General features: G+C 39.1%; 1 protein-coding gene across 3 annotated transcripts in view; it reads left to right on the plus strand.

Annotated features, from left to right (window-relative positions):
• The window catches only part of LOC138130238 (carboxypeptidase N subunit 2-like), a 130,205-nt gene that overhangs the window by 104,617 nt on the left and 3,794 nt on the right, over window positions 1-21,794 (plus strand). For 2 of the 3 annotated variants that reach the window (XM_069046668.1, XM_069046667.1), the window contains one exon: window positions 1,269-1,334. In XM_069046668.1, the coding sequence (XP_068902769.1) occupies window positions 1,302-1,334 (33 nt within the window). In that variant the 5' untranslated portion in view covers window positions 1,269-1,301. Of the gene's footprint in view, window positions 1-1,216; window positions 1,335-21,794 lie in introns of all 3 variants that reach the window. The other variant, XM_069046666.1, reaches the window with a different exon arrangement.

The following is a 21,794-nucleotide window of genomic DNA, read 5'->3' on the forward strand; positions in this document are numbered from 1 at the left end:
TAATTAATTGTGTTGTAAATGTATTTTGACTACCGATTTGTATTATTCCAAATCAGTTAATACACAATATTCAAGGAATTCAACAAATTAAATGCAGCTGTTTATAACGAGAGTTCAAATAAATATGTGGTCAACCAGGCCACTCCCTTTTCCAAACGTAGGTCGTCTTTTTACTCGTAGTTAACATTCTGTCAGATAAGTAATCTCATTTTAATAATTCATTGTGGTAACTGACAAATTGAAGTTGTCGGTATTTTTCTAACTCTTTCAACGGTTTATGATGGAATTCGTATGGATTCTTTTTTTAACATACGTTACTTAAGAATTTAGGAATAATTCATGATTTTAACATATTTTCAGCATTTGTGAAAGTCTCGGGTTCTGAACCTGCAATAAATTAATTCGTTTCTCGAAGAATATGATTCAGAAATTTGATAACTTGTAACTACATATTTTCTTTGATTTGTCAAGGTATAATCGATTTCTTCTAAAAAATAACTTACTTCATCTACGACCATTAAATAATACCTTTATTAGTTACGTAACTATAGATACATTATGCTAGTCATAAATTACACCCGTGACTTACTATAAGTCACTTGTGATTTATCATAAGTCACAGATCTTAAACATTTTGTAAGCTAAGTGTTTTATTAAAAAAAGTCGTAGGTCGTAGATAAAACGTCGTATTTAACTCGCGAATAATGCCTATAATCCACTCTGGTGATTAAAAAACGAGCCACAGGCGAGTTTTTTAACTTTCACCCTCGTGGATTATGATAGGCATTATTAGCTCGTCAAATAATATATGTACTATTATCCTGGAATCTTTACTGAGACGACGCTATTAACTTTTGTCTGCAGTTTGTTTTAGAATTACCTATTTGATAAGTTTCCCGTCTGTCAACTCGACGGTCTTGCGACAAAACAAATTCTCTCATTGTCATACATTATGAAACTTCCTCGGAGACAGCCCGATAATGCAACAACATAAACAATCTGTATTTGCTGAATGTAGAATATAAAACGAATTTTTTTACCTGAACCAGCTTCCTACGTGATGTTTGTTCGATTTGCTCGGCAGAAGTTTTTTAAAGCGTCTAGCCATAACCGGCGATTATTGCATTATGCACAATACCCGTGATTCATACCGCGGATAAGCAATGTTTGTATTAGTGCAGGAAGTGACGCCTTAAAGCCGTTTTTTTAATTCTAGATTAGCAAACAAACGGCATTGTTACCGGACTGAGATATTTCTCTTGTTGCAGACGATTACCTTCCACCGCCCGGAGTCACCCGTGATGAGGAGTTTTCGCCAGAACCTAGACAAAATGGTGAGTGTGAATTTAAACGCAAATTAAAAACGCCACAAGATTATTGAGAGTTTCCTGCGATGAAATTCCCTTGATAGTTTAATTACAGCGTGATAAATCATGCAATGACTGTTGGCTTCCTCAGCGCCGCCACACGAAGTTCTTGCATTCATTTAGTTACAACACTGCAACGCTGACCGTCGGTTGAGTAATCGAACCACGCAGGTGACTGAAACCGTGGGTTGTCTGCAACCGCACATAACTCCTACCAGAAGGCCGATTCTTTTTCCGACGACCCACGCCACAGTTCGACCTCCAAATTACAATTTTCGCTTTCTAGTCGCCAAAAGCTCGCGTGCGGACTCAACACTTGCAGAGCGAATCTCTCCGGAGTTTCTTCGGTGATTCACCGTGACCGTCAAGTTCAAGGGACCCATCGAGATTCCTGCTGGGCGGCCGGAATGCCGCGCTCCTCAATTCCCTTTTTAATTGGAGATTTGCATTTTTAATTCGTGGCTGATTGCGTCAGCGTCGTTGCGCACTTGGTGGATGAGAAGGTTAATTATTTGTTGGGCGCTGGTGTGTGTTGTTTTTGCGTGCGGTTCCCAGCTTGACGCCTTATGTATATTCATAAACGCAATAATACAAGTGCAATAATACGGAAAGCTTAGACAAACTCCGGCATCCCTTTTCGATTGTGGAGGGAATGAGCCAATTTGAATAAGAACAATAGATTCATTGTGGCACGTCGTGACGAGAATACTGCGCGCGACATTTATTGGATAAACCGACATAAGTTAAGTTCGCCGTTGTTTAGCATTTCCATGACATCCAGCTTAAAACCGCTGACCTGTATTTTTACCACTGCGAAATGCTACGCCGAAATCCTGCAGGAAAGCACCTTTACCTCGCGATGTGCACTCCTGGCAAAGTTCACGCCGGTTCCACGGATACAGAGCGCCCGACGGTCCGGAACGAATTATGTTATTCTGCCTTGGCAAGCGGCAACTCGCTTTTATCATTCCAATAACTTTTATTCCGCTTTGAAAATTCGCTAATTTGTTCCGAATTTTTGAGCGGACGATCTTGGCCCCCGACCGCCGCCGCCGGCGAAAGCCAACTCTTCGCCCGGTCCCGATAGGTACGGCAAATATGTTCACATCGGATATTTATTTAGGCTTTGTTTGCTTATGTACAAGACCAAAGTGCACAGAAAAACCAGAACGTAATCACACCGTAAAAAGACACAACACCAGGGAGAAGCTCCTCCCACTATTCAACTCTAACTAACTCCCAAATGCAGCCGTAGACTCAAAAATGATAATGTGGCTATTACTCATGAGGATGATTTTGCGTCACGAGCCGCAGGCGAGCGAGTAATAGAATACTATACTTTTTCTACGACTATGAAGTGAAATTGATAGATTAGTTTCATTATTAGACAAACTGAAATTATTACTTTGTATACTTGATATAATTGCATTAAAATTTGCGATTGGACTAGTTTTGAAATAAATTATTATTCAACGGGCCGTGGGTAATGCATCCTGTTATCCCATGAAAAACACTTTAATAATTACAGTATTATCCAATAGGAGTAGAAAAACTGAATTTCTTAAGAACTGACGGAGAAATAAAAACTTAGACAAATGTGTAATAAAAAACTGGATAATGTGGAGATATTATTTTGTGTTGTTGACTGCAAATGTTGACCAGCTGCCACATCCAGATCCCAAGAATTTATTATATTTACCGAGCAACCAATATCTTCCTATATTTATAGATCAAAGAAGCTGAACGGGGGAACATGGCAGATTAAGACAAATCAAACCCTTGTTAAGCTTCTCAATTAAGATTAAAACAGATTTTTCATTATTTTATCGCTGATGGTGCGTCCTGTTTAAATTTGAACAGTGTTCAAACAGAAGTCGATCTATTTTAGGCCTAAAACCCTAACCTCAACCTATTCATGCAACACTTCAACGTTTGAAAATCTGTCTTCCGTTGATATCAATCAGTTGGTGAATTTTATTTATCTACCAGTTTAGCGGTGTAGATGATATGCTCGGTGCTGTTCAAACGAATTTAGAGAGTGCTCCGTCTTTCCTATTTGCATTTTTTACGAAATGCGATTATAGAGAAACGGCAAGCCGGAGAGATTCCGTTTAAATTGCGAAATGGAGGAAACAGAACTTTGATCCAAACCTTTCGCAAAAAATGGTCTGAAACGTGGTCGCTTGTGAGGAACATTCGATAGATCTAGACCCGGAAAGAGCCAAAAGATATTCAAAGATATTGAAAGATTAAAGATATCAAAATATGTAGGTTCGTAGAAAACGGTGCGGTTTCCAGGATTTGTAATTAATTACGTTTAGAAGCCTTTACGGTAGCTTTAAGATGGCGGTCTTTTGTATCTTTTCAGTCAGTTTTTGCGAAAGATAAGTAAACATGCTAATAAGCTTAGCGCTGTAATCCTTTAACGTGATTAAATGTGTGCGCGATTTAGGGCATAGAAATCGGTTTGTTTTGTGTCCATTGGAAGCGATTTCGGTAAGGTTTCGTTGCATTTGCCAGGTTATGAGGCGTAAAGGTTGTATTTACGGGTTTGAAGTGGCTCAAAAAGAATTAATCAGGCATGATGATGGCGGCGTTTCGTCTCAGCAACAAGAAAAATGAAATCGAGTAATTTAACTCCGGTTTTATCGCACGTCTCGTTAAACGTCGGCATTGTAGTAATAAAGTGGAAACAACAAAAAAGCCATTAAAAATAAAGTGCATTCCTCGCGAATCAAGCCAGGGATAGTAGCGACGTCGGACAATGGTCCTCGGACAATATAAATTCCTTGCGTTGATATTCCATCCAGAAGTATCCTGGGAGCCCCGAACGGGCTAAATATACATAAACCTGTGTTTCGTTCGGCAGTTTCGGGGGTTTACGGTCACTTAATCCAGAATAAAATTGTCTTAAGTCGTAAACTCGCTGTAAAATAGGCGTATGTCATAATAAAATGAACAGTTTGTTGTGTCAACATGCAGAATCCACCCTCTCGCGTGCTTAACACATCCGTAATGTTCGCTCAGTTGATCTAATAAAAAAATCTATTGCCTATTTAAAAGATCGTTATGGGATCAAATTACCCGCATAGTGGATGATACCGTGATTAAATCGGCCAAGTGAGCAGTTTATCGCCCCAAAGTGCCATCTTGGAATGTGCCGAAGACACATTTTGTTTACCCAAAACCGAACAATCTGTATTTTCCCCCAACTTCCAGATTCATACTTTGCCCTTTGAGGTGTAAACCGGGTGATTTAATTTATTCTAGTTTTTTCCCAAACCCCTCGTCTCGTTTCATTTTATTTAAGTTTTACTGCACTCCTAGCTTTCCTGTTGGTATTTTTCCAAAGCTCACTCGTATTTTCGTTCTCGCCCCTCGTATCCTTTGTAGTCTTTATTTGTAGATTCTTTTTATTTTACTTTTTCACCATGTACTGTCCCCTTTTATTTCCCCCCATCTTTCTTAAAGGCTCATTTACATATTTGCCATTTCCCTCTTCCTGTTGACAGGTTTTTTTTTTAACTCTGCCGACTCACCCCTCTACATTTTCCATTATTTAGTTGCAACTATGTATATTGTTCTTTGTTTGCGCAGTTGCGATATTTCAATATCCCTTCTTCCTAGTTTCTATCATCATTTATTGTGGATTACATATTCTTCAAACATCCTAAGACATTGCAGAACTCTCACAAGTCCCCCTATAAGATACCGGAGAACTCCACGTTCATCCTTATCCTAATCTTATTGTCATCCTATTTCATTCGGGGTTTTGAACAACAGAGTCACGGATAAAGGAAGTTTATATCTTAAAAAATAAAAATAAGTAAACAGTTAATAAAATAACGGCAAAATAAATGCTTTAAAATGATAACAGTTCAGTGCATTTTCCTGCTTCAAGGCGATTATTTTATGCGGTGTCAGTCTGAAAATTTAGCTGTTAATTCCTGCTTTCATCTATCACCTCGAGCAGTTTTTCTTTGGTGTTTTCCGGTGTAGAAGGTCGTTATTCGGCGAAATTACCCACATAATGGACGATACCGTGGTTATGCTGAGCAAGTGAGACGTTTATCGGCGCTCATTGTCTCGGAATGTGTCTCCGAGACGATTCAATTTATTTTTAGGGAATCAGAGGCCATCAATCCATATTTACCTAATCTCGAAAAACGTCGATAAGATGCGTAATAAATCCGCGGCGTTTATGCCGAATGTCGAGACCAAATCGATTTATTCGTGCCGTTTATTTTATTTATAGTTTGTGTACACTCCCATTTGCAGTTGGGCACACACCCATCCCCGTCGGTGAAGCAGCGTCAACGCGTAGATCCATCGATAACTCAAAATGTATCCGCCATAAATAACAAAAAGAATTGACGGTCACAATAATTACATTGCCGGGGGGAAAGCGAGCGCGACGTGGGGACCTAATAGAAGTGGTGCACAATAGCCCCTCTCCTAGGGGTGTTGTTAGTGCAGATGGTTATCGGCGCTGCGTGCTACAAGACCTAGGAAATGACTCCATATTTTACCGTTAATCTCGCCAGCAGAATGTGTAAACAGAACGGGACGTTACAATTCAACCGGCGTCGCGACGACAATTAAGAAAGAATTTTTTAGGAAAACAACTCTTACCGATCCGAGGTAATCCGCGCAGACTCGGCCTAATTGAAACGCCAAAGCCGGAATTAAAAAAGGGCGCCGTTAACGCCCAACGAAAAATAGCCGGCGCAGGAAATTACTTGTCACATTAATTCGGCTTTGGTCTGGCTCTCACCCTCGGAGCACACGTGCGTGCTTAAGAAAACGCGTGGCGATGTCACGCACGTCGCCGGTGTGACTGGGGCTTAATGGCGATTTTTCAGTCGGGGGTTTTTACGTTTGATTTAATAAGCAAATTGCCGGGCGACGCCCTTCTGACCTAATGGAGCGTTAACGCAGCTCTTCTCGGTAAGTTTTACACAAAAAAGCTCCTTTTAAAACACGGCAGTGTTGCTGTAATGAATGACAGGACCGTGATTAATGGAAAAATTCAATTAGTTTGATGTATTATAGACGGGGCTGCAAGCGGCAACGCTTTGCTTTCGTGCTGAGGCCAGGAGTGCGTCCGCCAGATAATTTCACGGATTATTCCACGACCGTTACAATGTTTATGAGTCGCAGAGAAACGCGAAATCCCGTGGAATATCCTACGAGCGGAGCGATCCTCGATCTCTCTCTCCGCAGGAATTTCACGCGAAAAAGTCCACTTTTCACAGACGCGCCGCCGTCTAATGCAACTTGCAAAAATGCATACAAGAGACGAGCACTATTCCCGGCAAAAACCATACGACATTTGCAATTCAAAGTTCTGCAGAATTTGCACATAAATATCAAATGTATAAAATAATCGTTAGGAATTGACAGGAAACCGTGTTGGACTTTTCTTACATTTCTCCACCTCTCGCAAACTAACGACAAAATTATGATCACCAGATGCAGTCGATACACTCTTAAAACATAACAGCGAGTTGCTAGATCCGTTTGAATTTTTGAAGGGTACTAAAAAGTTACCCCGAAAAAGTTTCTGACAAATTAAGTATTAGAACTGTTTTAACGTAGATACAACATGACGCCAGCGAAGTGTAAAATTTATTCTTGAGAAATGTTTCTCCACATTGCGGTCATCTGGTCGATGGGAAGTTGTATAGTTCTCCCAGAGCTGCAGCGATTTTATGGCAGGACAATAGTAATTATTACGCCTGTTGAGATGCCGATAAGCGACATAAACAGACCCCTGTCAATCATCATTTTCGTTCTATACCTGTCAGTTTACAGGGTAGTACTTGGACGAATTTACGATTAGGGGTTGTACTTGCGGTATAAACCTATTGTCGGTATTGTTAACGTTTATACAATGGTACCCTGCCATAAAATCGCTGCAGCTCTGGGAGAACATATTGAGGAGAATTTAGAAGGAGATGTCTTTCCCTACATTCCAAACACGTTTTGTTAAAACAACAAATAACCAAAATAAAAAATCTAACGAAAATCCTACAGTCTGGGCGTGATTTATGTGCCGAAGTAAGCTATAGAGAAGAGGTGCAGATATAAGTTAGTAATGCGCTGAAGAAATTTATTGGTACAGGTATTGCTAACCTGTCAAGGACTGCGAAGGTCGAAGGACTTAATGGAGATATTAGATGTTGGACGCGAAGAGAGGGTACTTCAAGACGTTACACGTTAATTTTTATAAAATGTCATTCTTACTAGAAACAATGGTTCTCTGCAATTATGTAAGCTTCTCTCTTAACATCGATAAAGCTTGCTAACTTAGAACTTCTAGAAGAGACTTCTGAAAAAAAGAAATTAAATCTCAGAAACTTGGAAACGGACTGGTGGGTGGTAATTTCAAGGAATATTCTAGTCTAGAACAGTATACTTTATTTTTGGCTAAAAAACTGTTTACTGTCGGTTTCTAGGTATTGATTTCTTCGTTTTTTTTTTTAAATTCTGATGGCCCAAAAAATTTAAGGCAATCGGCCCAGTAGATCTTGAAATATTAAGCATAACAACCATTTTAAAAAATATGGTTTCGAGAAAATTGCCTGCAATTTTTTTTTTTTCGTTTTAATGAGGTTTTTTCAAACCGCTATAAATTCGTCAGTTAGCACTTGCGATTTGAGTTTTTTTAGGGGCACATTTTATATTCATATTTTCGTAGATTAAAATGCATTCGATAAAAAAAATCTTTGGTTTCAAAGGTTATTTGTTATCACAAATGAACACAATTTTCTGGATCACATTGGTGCTCTGGCAGCTTTACCATTACTCGCTTTGGAAATTAAATTCAACTTTTCAGTTTTTTTCCCCAAATGTGCAAAGCATTTATTGATTCAACACCACCCAAAACATGTTCGTTGAAGGTTTAATTTTATTAAATGACAAATTTAACGCTTCAATTTATGACCGCCACCATTAATCATTTTCGTTCATGGCAAACAAATTCTGTTTTCTTAAATTTCTCTCTTTGTAGTCGAGTTTTTCAATTACTTACTTGGAAGAGCTATGTATGTCGTCGAATGCAATTAAACTAGTTTTTTTTTTTTTTCGAAAGTCCTTTTTCTATTTTCCGAAAGTCCTGCAACCACTCTTAAGCATTTATTATTTAATTTCAACAAGATAAGTTTTGTCTGAAAGGACAATCCCAATTCTGTTTCATGCACAATTATTTTTCGAACCAACGTCAATACCTTCTGGTAAACTGAAATTCCAAATTTCAAGAGTTTCCCTGTTGCTATTTTCGTCCTTATCGTGCTAGAATTACCGTAATCTTCGTAACCTTCAATCATGATAAAACCAACTTCGTGCCTGATGTCGTTAATTAACGCTAAATTATTATTCTAACGAAAAACCAATGAATGCTTAATTAATTCATAAACATTTACAGCACTGATAGCAAACACATTACAAGGAACCTCGATGCAGCAAATGATAATCCCGAGGTTTATTTAAAGAAAACCTTTACATATTTAAATAACCGTACTGATAACTTGTGCATATTTTTCTAGATTTGTTAACGAGGAAAAAACATCAGAAAAACAGATTTAACTGCAGTACAGATGCAAAAATCTTGAGCGCAATTGAGTAATCAATTTGTGCGTTAAACACACTTCAAGTGAAATTATCTTTGATCAAAATATGAAGAACCACTTTGAGTGGTGGATTGACATTTGATTGAGTTTCGCTGAAATGCCGATGATTTTTTTCGCGGAACGTGACACTATTTCTCCCGTCCTTGACTCGAAGAAAGGATTATCTATAAAAAACAAGTAGATAGAAAATCGTACCGACATGAACTTGTACAACCGCGAACTAGTACTTCAAGTTTTCAATTACGTCCACATACCGATAAACTTTATTAATAGCTTCAGTTTTTCTGCAAGACTGGTTTGATCGTGGGTATCAGTTTCCGACCGTTCCGCGGTGCATACTGAAAGAGTGAAGCCGAAAAAATTCGTCACCAAGCCGCGACGTTTTGTAAACCGCAGCTTTTTATTCGGGAATGACTTCCGTAACTCCTGCAGCGCGAATGAAAAGCGGAAAGGCCAGGAATATATGAATCTGACGTGTGGTAATGTGACCGACATGGAGCTTGGCTGTGTTTACGGAGCCGGCTCACGGTCGGCTTACGTCATTCGCTGTATCAACCAGTCGACTACACAACCACCCTGTGTGTGATAACACAGGTAAACACACCGACAAAAACGGCCTTTCAAACACCACGTCACGTTTTACACGCTTTCAAATTATATCAGCCAATTAAACCGAACCGCGCTGGGCTATTTTCGAACAGCGGGATTATAACATCCCGGATCAATTGATTTACAATTTGATGCAGCGAAATTAATTTCGGGAATAACGGCAAAAGTGGGACGGCACGCAGCGGCGAAAAAACAAGCGGTGGATGATGTAAGCCGCAGGATGCGACTCTTGGTTCAAGGCTCGAGGACGTCGTGGGAATTGCTCCTCGACACCAAAAGAACGAGTCGAGCGTGATAATTTAATTAAATTCGAGATATAAACAATTAAAATTAGCTTCGTATGAGGTAAGAGCGGCGTCCGCGTCTGGCGGCTTGATTTATTCACCATGAAAAATGTATGACCTGGAAGGAATTTTTAGCGTGCGAATGCGCAACAAGAAAATTTTCATACATAAAACGCGAGCACCCCGGCTCGAAGGCAAATATATTTATTCAAAACGTAACACCGCAACGACCATCCCGTCTCTCGAGCTGGAGATGAGTTCCAGATTGAAGGTTGCGGTTGCGCGCATTACCGACACATCCACATGCGATTGCTTCGCCTTTTGCTGATAAAAAAAAATAAAAACTAAATACACGTCCGTGTCGAGGCTCATTTAAATCGGTAGAACCGAATCGGAATACGTAAATAGGAAACATGGCTGGCTGAGTAAGTTCATTAATCCCACGAAAATTAACGCTTTATCTTACATGATCTCGATTTACCGGCACGTAAACGAAAATTTTAACGGAAACGAGACGAAATCCCGAGCTTCGGGAATGTTGGAGGTTTAAAACGCTCGAGTTTTACCGAGGATCGCGGGTTTACACTCTTCGCCGACGAAAAACCAATAATGCGCAGGTTTGACTGACAGCACGGTATAAAATTTGTATCACGGCATTTTAAAAAAGCAAAAAAGCGAAAGCACGAATGCTACAGTAAATATAAATACTAGATTACTCTAACCTTCCGCTCGTACACAGACACGTTTTACCATATTTTACGATAAGGATAATAAAAGAGTTGATTTTACATATGCGGACTTTGTTCAACAAGCATTCGGATTCGAAACGAGTCATCAAAACTACGATTGTTTGAGAGGTGCTTTACAAAAATTGAAAATGCCGTAAAGTACACAATTGGGGGCACCAATCTATTACGAAAGCTCCAGACTTCGTCGACTTGTGTTCTTTCCTATGTACATTACTTTTTCTAGCAACTTGTATGTTGAGGTGTTAATTGAACACCTCATGTTGATGTCCTACATTAGAGACTTCATAAAATCTGGTCAATATTGTTCTCCGATGTTTACACAAGGTATTTAGGAAATCTTGACGCACTTAAACGACACTTTTGCGTTCCATTTAACCTATTTCCTTATTGTAGATCTTCCCAAGTCTGAAAAATGTAGTAAAGCTTCTTTACCGTGTTTGTAAAATTTCACACACCTGCCAATACTTGCGGATGATTATTTTTAAATTTAAAATGAAGATATATTTCACTATTAAGGGTGATCTTCCAAATTATAATAAATGGGTTTTTTAAAGACACAAATAGCTGTTAAAGAAGTGTTTCATGATTCATGAGTATAAAACAGGAAGAACTAAATTACAGTACCCTGTGGTATATTAAGCTGCTTGAGCTTCGTTAGTCATCTTCCTCCAAGCAACAGGACCTGACTCTCTAGGTGGCGCAATTGTTTCTTTAATGAAGTTACTGAAACCGAACAAAGAAAAATACGAAACAAAACAAAAAATATAATTTAAACAAATTGAGTAATAAGTTTTTTTTTCGAATGATTACCTTGTTAATTCTTTTTAACTGGGGAAAAATTAATTAAAAATTTACCGGGTGCGGCGGAACATTTTTTTTTTTGTAATTTTCCGTTATTAAATAAAGCGATAATTTTTAAAAACCCAATTTTTGACCAAATTGTAATTTTTTTATTTTTACACTGATAATTATTTACGAAATTAAACTTTCGTAGTATAAAATCAAGAATTGCTTTTATTTATGATATGCGTAATTGAAAAGTTGTGCATATGCTCTTTTAAAAAAATCAATTAAGAGCTTTGATTTTTCTGTCAGAAATAAATATTAAAATCTCCACTCAAAATCTAACTGTTTCTCGTACCTACGCTTGGCTAAATTTGTCTCCCCCGAACTAACTCGAATGGGCCTTTCACCTCGGAACGTGAGACGTGACGCGTGACGAATAAAACTGCCCGGGAATAATGTGGTGTGCCTAAAGAAGTTTTCACTTCAAAATCTCTTACGTACGTTATCATTATACAATTATGTGTAGAATTTTGGTTCATTTTGTTTAATGAGAAGTCATGATTTGGAGGTAAAAGCAAAATTTACCGCACTTTCAATTAAATGTCATGTCAAGATTCTTCTATTTGCAATCACGTCCTAAACACGTTTAACTAAACACAAATCAGACAACCGCCATAACTCTTGCCTCGTAAGGGTGGGCATTATCTTGTTTAAACACAGGATTATAAATGGCTTATTCCTTATATGTGGAAACAGACCCGAATGTGTTCTGAATTAACTGTTGTTCAAGTTGTCAACACTCAAAGCTAAGAGTGGGCCTTCACCGTATATATTGACCACATCAGAAGAAAATATTACGTAATGTTATTATTTTAATACACCTGAGTTTTACGAACGTGCATGATAAATGAGGACATCCAAGGACATCGAGATTAGCGCTTATTAATTTACTATTGAACAATTACTAATTTACTATTAAATAAATCAATTACAACTGGTTGATCAGATGGATCCGATGCGTATGATGCGACCTAGTGAGCGTTTGCCTTAAGTCAGCTGCAGTATCGAGTTCAATTACAACGCAGAAACATTGACTATCGAGGTATACATAACAAACGTTTACCGCATTTAAAATTTATAACAGTTAATAGATTTGTATTGGCAGGCGACTTTTCTATGCCGTCAATGCTTCATACATTTTTCTTTGAAAATGTAAGTTGTTTGCGTCCACGGACCTGAAACTTTCCGCGTGGTTTCAGTATTCTCCTTTCGCAAAAACGGTCGTAAAGTCTAACCGTCATACGTGGGCTACGAATTCAACTTTAAAGGAAAATTACCCGTTTTCGACTTGTCCGCAGTTTTTATTTAATTCGTTGCGATCACATGGCCCACACCGAACATGTTTCGAATTTAATTTGAGGGCGCTCGTCCCATTTTTGTTTAACCTTTCACAAAAAAAAAAGTGTCGCTGTCGGAATCGATAACACGACGTGGAAAAAACACGGAACACGAGAGGTCAAATTGCAGTCGCCATTGCGAATAATTGTTATTACGACTCGTCGTGTAATTCTATTCTGACAGTTATAGGTGGACAAGATATAGAATTGCAAAGTTATTGGATGGAAGTGTTTGCGAAACAAAACAGGGGAACAGCCATAGAAACAAATGATTATGTGCTCGCTCCACAAGAGACGACATTGTTCCAACGTTTCGGCTGCGGAATTAAAGCGACGCCCTTCACATATCGGCCATCTCCGCCATAACTCACTTCCTGCGTCAAAGACGTCACTGGAGCAATTCCGGACTTGCACCATTGAACTCGCCGTGTCGGGGGTAATTACGGGGGCAAAAAGGGTCGCAGATCGTTCACAATAACTCCGACACTTGGAGCAACAGTCGTTTTATTGCGTTGGAAACAGTCGTCCTTTGTACTGGCAGATCCGCGTGACCGTAACTAGCGATAATTGCGATTGTTTAGTGCCTTCCGTATCGTACTGGTCTCCTCTCCCCTACGAGTCCAACCGCAGGTGCACCTACATGTACCTGGCTATTTATAAACATGACTTCAAAGTCGCATGCATTCATAATGCGTATTTTTATTGGACGATTTGAATAAATTTGCACCGAAAAACTAACTCGACCACATGCAGATATGAATAACTAACGCGCTCCGGATGCCCCGGAAACCTTTGATTTTGTTTTGCATGAAATATAAATTACATACCTAGTTTTAAGGAGATGAGTACGTTCGGGGTTTTGTGCTTTCTGAATGCTGATCCGCCCAGACCCGCCAAAAACAGCAAATAATATAGATGGAAGCCGCGGGAAATTTTATGCAAAGCCTCCGGAGTTGCCATGCAGAACACATTCCTGCAGGTATGCAGAACCAAGGCCGAGATGATCAAACGGGGAGTTATGTGCAAAGTGCAATTTATAAGCGTTTGATTCCACTTAACGAGCAGGATTTATTGTTCTCTGTTGCGATTTATGCCGAGCAATCGCAGGAAATACTTTCCCACCGAGCAGGAAAAATCATGTCGCAGCTAACCTTTGTGGATCTGACTCAGAAGCGATTAGATAATAAAAAAAACCTGTCTCGTCGCCCACACGAGACGATTTTAAAAAATGACTGGATTTATGCGAACCTTCAACTGTCTTTCAAAAATTTCCACCACGAAGACCAACTGAAAGAAGCGCGACCGACCAGAACCGAAAGCACTTAGTCTAAACGTTCCGACTAAATTTTAAAGTAACGGTTCATTTGCATTGCGAACTTTTGTCTAGCTCTAGATGTTTTGCGATAGCGATTTTAATCCACTCTGCACATTAACTAGATGGAATAGCTGCAGTTTGTTGCACCGAACACGCTTTTAATCATTTCACACATTTTGAAGGTAGCAACCCACCAAAAACGAGACCATTTTGTAAATTAGCGCCTGCATCTCTTGTTCATAGATGGATGGATTAATTAGCGATCACTGGAATACGTCAAAGTTTACCGTTCGGGATGTAAGCCAGACTAAAACAGTAATTCGTAATGAAGTAGTTGGTACGAGTGGAATAGCTTTGGCCGTAGGCGATCCCATGTAATTCGCCGCATGTATAACCGTTTCCAGACGGTGCTTCCTACATTCTAGTAAATATGTTGATGCATAATTTATAATGTATTATTTTAAAGCGCTTACAGAATTAAACGGCGCTGTCCTGCGTCTAGATGAATCGTAAATAAATCATTTCGTAATATGGTAATGAGCAAAAACAAAAGCTTTTGTGGGATTACTTTTATAGAGGGTTTTTTTCACAGAAATCTTGCACTGTCACATCCGACACGACACAATCAATTTTCATATCCCCAGACAAAACAACCAAAGGAGTTTCCCAACAACGGGCTAAATTCACCGTGAAAATGTCAATAATACGGCTCACCACAACAGTCAATCAACATACGAATTTCCATCTTTCCCATGGAAATCCTTAAGGCCAAAAATAAATTTCCAGCGGAAGCAGTAACTCGACTGTCATCTAAAATTAAGACAATTTCCTGATGTTTAGAATTTTACAGATCATAAACGTTGCCTCGTAAAACCACAGGCAAATTTTACCATCGCGGTTTAACTCTAAACCCAAGTTATGTGTCAATTACTTTTCTAGAACACATTAGAAGTTTTGAATTTAAACGCAAATAGCACAACGGTTTCAATTTTAATCTGCATAACCTTTGCGGTGCTCATTTTCTTTGTATCGGTCGAATAATGAAAATTTTGATGGCATAGAGGAGGAACATTTCGAAATACATTGTTGTAAATGAATTCGTTATGAATGTGATGTCCTTCGATGAGTTGAAGATAAAAATATACGAAATTCATTTTTACGAAATAGTGACCAAAGTAGAATCTGATATGTAGAAAATGTCGTGTTTCGTTTAATTCAGATGTTATCGGCATGTTGTGAAAGTTCATGGGAGTAAGTAATTGGGCGAAAGTCCGAAAAATATTGCGAAAGCCCTTCAGGATTCCGCCTCCGCAAGATTCAATTTTTGGGTTAATGATAAGTGAAAGCTTCGGGAACTACTGATAAAGTTTCTCGGCAAAAGTTTCGATGTTTGGTGGAGCTTTCGCGGCAAATATAATGTACACATAGATAATAATATCCTAAATATCGCTCTACAAACTTCGCAGATAGTGATAAATAGGTGGAAAGCTCCTGGCACGGAAGCCCCGATATTTACGACACAGTGATTAATTATGTAGCGAGTGTTTCTGGTGGCGAGAGTATTTTTTTCCGGGGTGTGTTTATTAAAAATATGTTTTTTCACGAGGAAAATTCGGGTTTAAAAAAACAGGAAGTTGTTGACATGCCAGAGTGCTATTTACATTGTGTTCCGGCCAACACGGGGGGTCAATTAATGATATAACAATACTTTCACCAACATAAACAAATTTTTTAGGGGATGCCGTACCACCAGAGTCAACAAACAGGATGAGGTAGTAGTGCCAACCTAAGCGAATGTCTCGCGCCGTTAATCTCCCGGCCAGCTAAGCACTTTGACTGTTTTCGAGTTCCCTGCCGCCGCCGCTTCGGCGTTGGCCTTAAAGGTTTTTCTCTCACCAATAAAAAAAACTATTTCGCACAAATAAAATAAACATCTAGTCGCGATCGTCGCAACTGCACGATTCCCACCCGGACCGCCATTTTTCCACTTCACCAAAAACACTTCAAAATTAACACGTTCACGGCCTTCGGAAAAAATTGATTTAGATTGGGTGTCATAAATCACTTGACTCCAACCTCCACAGTTTATCAAAAAAACGGATTAGCATGTCTCAATTTTGAATACGCCTGCATGCTTTTCGGTTTATGTAACACACCTGCAACGTTTCAGCATGATTTATGTCGTGAATTGTAACGCGTTTTGCGTTTTTATAATTGCATAACTGTGAGTTTCCCTGTTTCGAAGGCAATTTAGCCGAAACCCGGCTCGCCTCTCCGCATTTGGTCGTGAAAGCGTCTAAAAATTTTTTTTTTTGAAAAGTAATCAGATTTCCGTGGGTGGTGCAGGTTATGGTGATTATTATTATCGTAAATATTTGTTATTCGGTCCGTTTTGCGTCTGAATCGAGGTCGGGTCGTGTCGGTCGTTTAATAGCGTCCAGAGCCGGACTTTGCTGTAATCCCGTCGGTCTGGAATCATTATAATTCGCGTTTTCCTTTACGTCCGCGGGTGCGTGTCTGCCAGCAATCTGTGTAATGTCCCCCAGCGGGCCGGTAAGCAGCTTACGCCGCCGCCACCACGATGATTGGGCCGGGACCGCGCACATCTCCACTATTATTTTTCTCTTCCATCCTCGGGCGTTTAGTGCTATTTGAATGTGTCCCTTGTCGGGAAAGTTTTTGCCACTGTTGAAAGTTTGTTTTTGTTCGCGTTGATAAAATCCACCTCTATATTAATTGTCCTGGCGCCAGATAATTTTAATTGTGTTCCGGTTTCGCAGCAAGTGGGGCTTATCGTGTGTCGCGTGGGAGGCGAAGTCTTATCGGAAAAATCCGTTGTGATTGTGTATTAACCCCTCTGTAAAAACTACCCCGGGGCGGTTTCCGCTGAAACTTCAGGTTTATAACGGGCCAGGTACCTCGGAGCGGTTTGCAACTTTCAAGTGCCAATATCGTGGAGAATTTAAATGCGGAGAAAAAACCGAAATGATATCGCGACGAGGTTCTCAAAGCGGAGTGTTCCCTTTTAGTTGGGCAATACGGAAAAAAGCCATGTTTGGAATGGAACGTGCAGAAATTAGCGCTCCGGGCAGCCGGAGTTTAATACGAAACTCCACAAACACACTGTGTCGTCTGCTGACAAAAGTCTTTGTAATCAGGAAAAGCATTTGGAAATGTGACAGCAAGAATGGAATTGTTGCCTAAGACTCCTTTCAGCGAGTTAGCGACTGATGTTGTCCAGTTATTGTTTCTTAAAGCCTAAAAACGCCGAGACGCCAGTCTCCACCATTGTGACGCTGCTCTCTCACGAAGATAAATAAGAGATCGTACATCAACTGCGAAAAATTCTCCTATCCATTAATTAACCGTAAGGGATAACGTTCCCTGTCAAGAGTTTCTTTCCTTCCAGTGTGAGTAATATACATTACACTCATTTATAATTCCTTTCGTTATTTCATAATAGTAGTTGCTACGGCGGTGCCTATTTCAAGATGGTAACCTCACTTTGCTAATGTAAATCACTCGAGAGTCGGTTATTCCCCGAACGGAGGCTGGCACGGAGCGAAAGCTCATTTAGAAATCGTTTACTTTATTTCTAATTCCGGTGGCGTGAGTGGAACTTGGAATTGAATCAAGAGTTCAATTCAGAGAATCTTTTCGTACGTGTGAGTGCGTACATATGTATTCCTTTTTTTCCTTCCACACGATCATAATTAGTGCATCCATTATCACCGTATACCACTCGCATCACAGCGAAACGCAAATAGATCTATCTCATCTTTCGAAAATTTGCATTCAATTATTCCCCCGGGTCGTGTAACAATTTCAATTTCGTACACACCATGCATGATCTCTGTCTGTCGTGACTCAAATCATGTCAGAACTTAATTTCATGTTGACGTAAAGCACTACAATAACAAATGTCGGAAATGGCAGCCATCACACAAACACAAACATAAGTGCAACACACTTTGATCATAGTTCGTTAACAACTGGTGAACCTTGTTGGCGTTGGATTACAGAGTATTTTGCCACTTAATTAAAAGGGGTACTCGTCATAACCTCAAAATTCAATGATACTTGTAAGTAAGTGTCAAGTTTGGCCTTTGTATGAAGCAAAGAGCGACAAAGGTCAACTGGTATTAATTTGGGGTCCAATGAAATCCTACCCTCTGTATGTAGGGAGATACGCTGGATGTGCACTACATCCCTCATCTACCAAGTATATGTGGTTTCTTGTACCTAAACAGAGAAGCGAATAATTGTTAATAAGCTTTCGTAATTAAAGTATTGTTAACAATTAATGTGTCGTATCGTTCAGTTTTATTTATTACATGTGTGTTATTGCATTTGATGATGAAAAAAACTTACCTATTACGACATCTGGGAACTTGACATTAGTTTTTGGATTCACTGCACATTCGGTATCGATGTAAAGTGCTGGTTGTGTAAGGTGTGCGAGTTTATTTTGGGTAATATATTCGGCGTTGTAAAACATTATGTATTCTGTTAATCAAATAAGTAATAATCATCTGTTAAATAACAGGTAAATAGGCAAATATTTCACAATTTTCGATTCACCTCGCCGGCCGTTAATAATAATTAGTTGGTAACCAAGCGATTAGTGTGCGCGGTAGATTTGCTTATATAATTTTGTTTAAATTTTAAATTCGCAGCTATGAAAGATGAATAATTTACGATTCCTCTGCACCCGAAATAATAAATGGTTAGCTTTGTTTATTTCCATGCGGCGGAGCAGTAAATGAAACGGGAATTTTAATAAATGAATTTAATATTAAAAAGTGTACTAATTTATATTCATGAATTATTTTACCGACGAAACAATACACTTATATTAAAAGGGATTCGAAATAATTTATAGCGCCCGGAGCCCACGTCCGCTAAATAATAATTTTAATTTCTTGAGGGTTGCGCTCGGTTGTGTTTAAGCCCCACAAGAATGGGCGGCAAAATACAAATCCGTTATTAAAAAATGTAAATCATGTTTAAAGGTGCTGAGGGAGCCGGCCCTTTATATATATTTTTTTACACAGATTACCACATTTTTCGTTTGTTGGTAACGTCGAGATTTGTATAGCGGTTAAGAAGTTATCGACCAAAATGTAAATGTCGGTGTTCCTCTTTTCCTGTATAAATTCGTGGATCTACAATTTCAGAATAAAAATGAAGCTAAACAGTCGAGTTCAGGCCCGGTCGGTAAAATTCAGCTCACATTCCGGCCTGATAACACAATACGAGACGTGTTTGCGCCATTACAATGATTTTTTATTGCACACCCTAGCATAACGACAATTTTTCTTCTGAAAAACTCAACCAGCCCATAAAAAATCCACAGTTAAACGTGATCCCCGACGCCTTCCATAACGTATTCATACATCCGGAGGCGGTCCTAGATTTCCCCCGATACAAACGTATATTTTTACTTTGGAAAACGGGCCGACGAGCCATTTGCGTGAGCCGCCCCCCGAGGCCGGTCCTGCCGTCCTAAATGAATTTCGAGTCAGTGCGACGGCGGCGTTTTCAAAATTTACCAACGACACGGGCGGTTTTTGCGCAAAACGGTGCACCGAAGGGAAGCCAATAAAAAATTGAATATAAAAGGCGGATCATTGGAAAGTTGAGATAATAAATGGTGTATTATGACACATATGTTAAAATGTTGCGTTCGTCTCTCGACGGTTGTAAATCATGATGTTCATTTAATGGCAAGATTAATTATTGCCTCAGAACAATGACCAAAACCGACAGATGATTTGTAAATAATGATACGAGTAATATTCAATTGGTGGTAATAAATCTACAACGAAGAAATGGCCTAGTTTTTGAGCATTGAACCATATTAGGATCGCCCAACCTCATCCAAGAACTATTGCTCCTAGTCGTTAACACCTCAACTTTGAAACTTAAGATTTTGGCATTAAAACTCCTAATTTAGATTTAAAAATCCGCATAACACTTTAAATATGAGTATAAATGATGTAATCGTAGAATCACAACTAATTTTATTACTTTTAGCACTTTCGACAATATCACACTGCATCTACTTAATATTCAGCAAAATAGGACAGTTTCACAAAATGCTAAATTTTATCGTTGCAAATGTAGTTGGCATTTTGAAATTAATCTTAGTCTTACAAATCAGTTACAAGAATCAATAAAGCCTTCAGTTTGCTTGACCGTCTAGACAAAAAACAATATCCAAAGATTTGCATTACCCACTCAAACAAAAATCGTATAATTGGCTTGTTTTGCTTGCTTTGTAGGTATTACTTTCAAACGTTTCGTTTGGTATAAGCTACGAACATTCTGAATACCTACCTTACAGATACGAAATAAAATACAATTCTTTTAGGCCAGCCGCAGCATTATCAAATTACTAAATGCGGTATTTTAATTAAATTAACTATATAAAAACGTGTTTTTAGAAAATAATATGTATGTTCCACGAATATGAATAACGAACATTCATTAAAATTATGTTTGAGTTGCAAAATCCTAGTTTCAGAGGAAAAACAGACATTGTAGCAACAAATTTCACCACATTTTAAACAAGGCTCGCTCACAAAATAGAGTAAGATCGGTTTTAAGGGGTCACTCGCATTTCAAAGTTAATGCGTTTTTAATGTATTTTTCAAATTATCACAAATTCTTACTGAAATGTAACATCCTGTTTATTGGTGTGTAAAAAATCTGTGTTTATATTCACCAGTACAGTTTGATGGAAGTACGTATTTTTTAATAATCAATATACATTAGAAATTAGAAGTTGTCACTTATCTTCCTCGTGACTCTTTGTGTATTGCTCTAATTAATATTTATGTTTGCTGGTGGTATCAAAGAAGAAATGGAGAGTCCGCATGAAACATGCCTCCCGTGAAGTCCAACCAACAACAACAAAAAATAATTTCCTACCGATGTCTGCATTCCATACAATAGTTGCGTGCCGCGGAACGTGTCCATATTTCTCAACAACAAATTACGTTATAAAAGTCGGCAAAACTCCATTATTAAAAAAGAACATATCAAATACAACTAGGTTCTCGTTCGCGATTTCGACTCTCGTCTCGTTTCGCTCCAGTTTCCCCTAATTGCACCGGCTTTAAGGCGAAGCCGTCTTTTATTGTTGTTGTTATTATAAACAATATAAAAATTCCGGACGCGCTTTGTGAAATACCGCCTGAGCATTTATCAGTGGCGACCGACGTGGAGTCTTCGTAATGGTTATCTCTCGTCGGCTGTTATTGTTCTGTGTTTCGTATGTATTTATACAAGGGCTCCGGTGGATCGGTTTTTAGTCGCCACAACGCTCCGGGAACTACTTGCTAAGAGATATATGAACTCTTTTTGTGTATAGTAAGCGAAATCCTGAGAGCGCGCGGCCTCACCTCCTCCGCCGCCTGAATTATACCGCACCGGACGGTTGCCGCCGCTGCTTTATTTTTCTTATTAGTCGTATTTTTCGTGGCTTAACGCGCAGCGTATACAGAATACGTTATGGCGGGTCCGGGTAAATTGTGTGTTACAAATACTGATTAGATGCGTCTCCCTACGCACAAGAAAAAAACCTAATCTAAACGGTCTTCAGAAATCGTTACGTCGTCAGACGAGAACGGTGGAAGGATCCCTTCCGTAGGT

The sequence above is a fragment of the Tenebrio molitor genome, chromosome 5 (genome assembly GCF_963966145.1).
Source record: "Tenebrio molitor chromosome 5, icTenMoli1.1, whole genome shotgun sequence".
In the NCBI taxonomy this organism is placed as follows: Eukaryota; Metazoa; Arthropoda; class Insecta; order Coleoptera; family Tenebrionidae; genus Tenebrio; species Tenebrio molitor.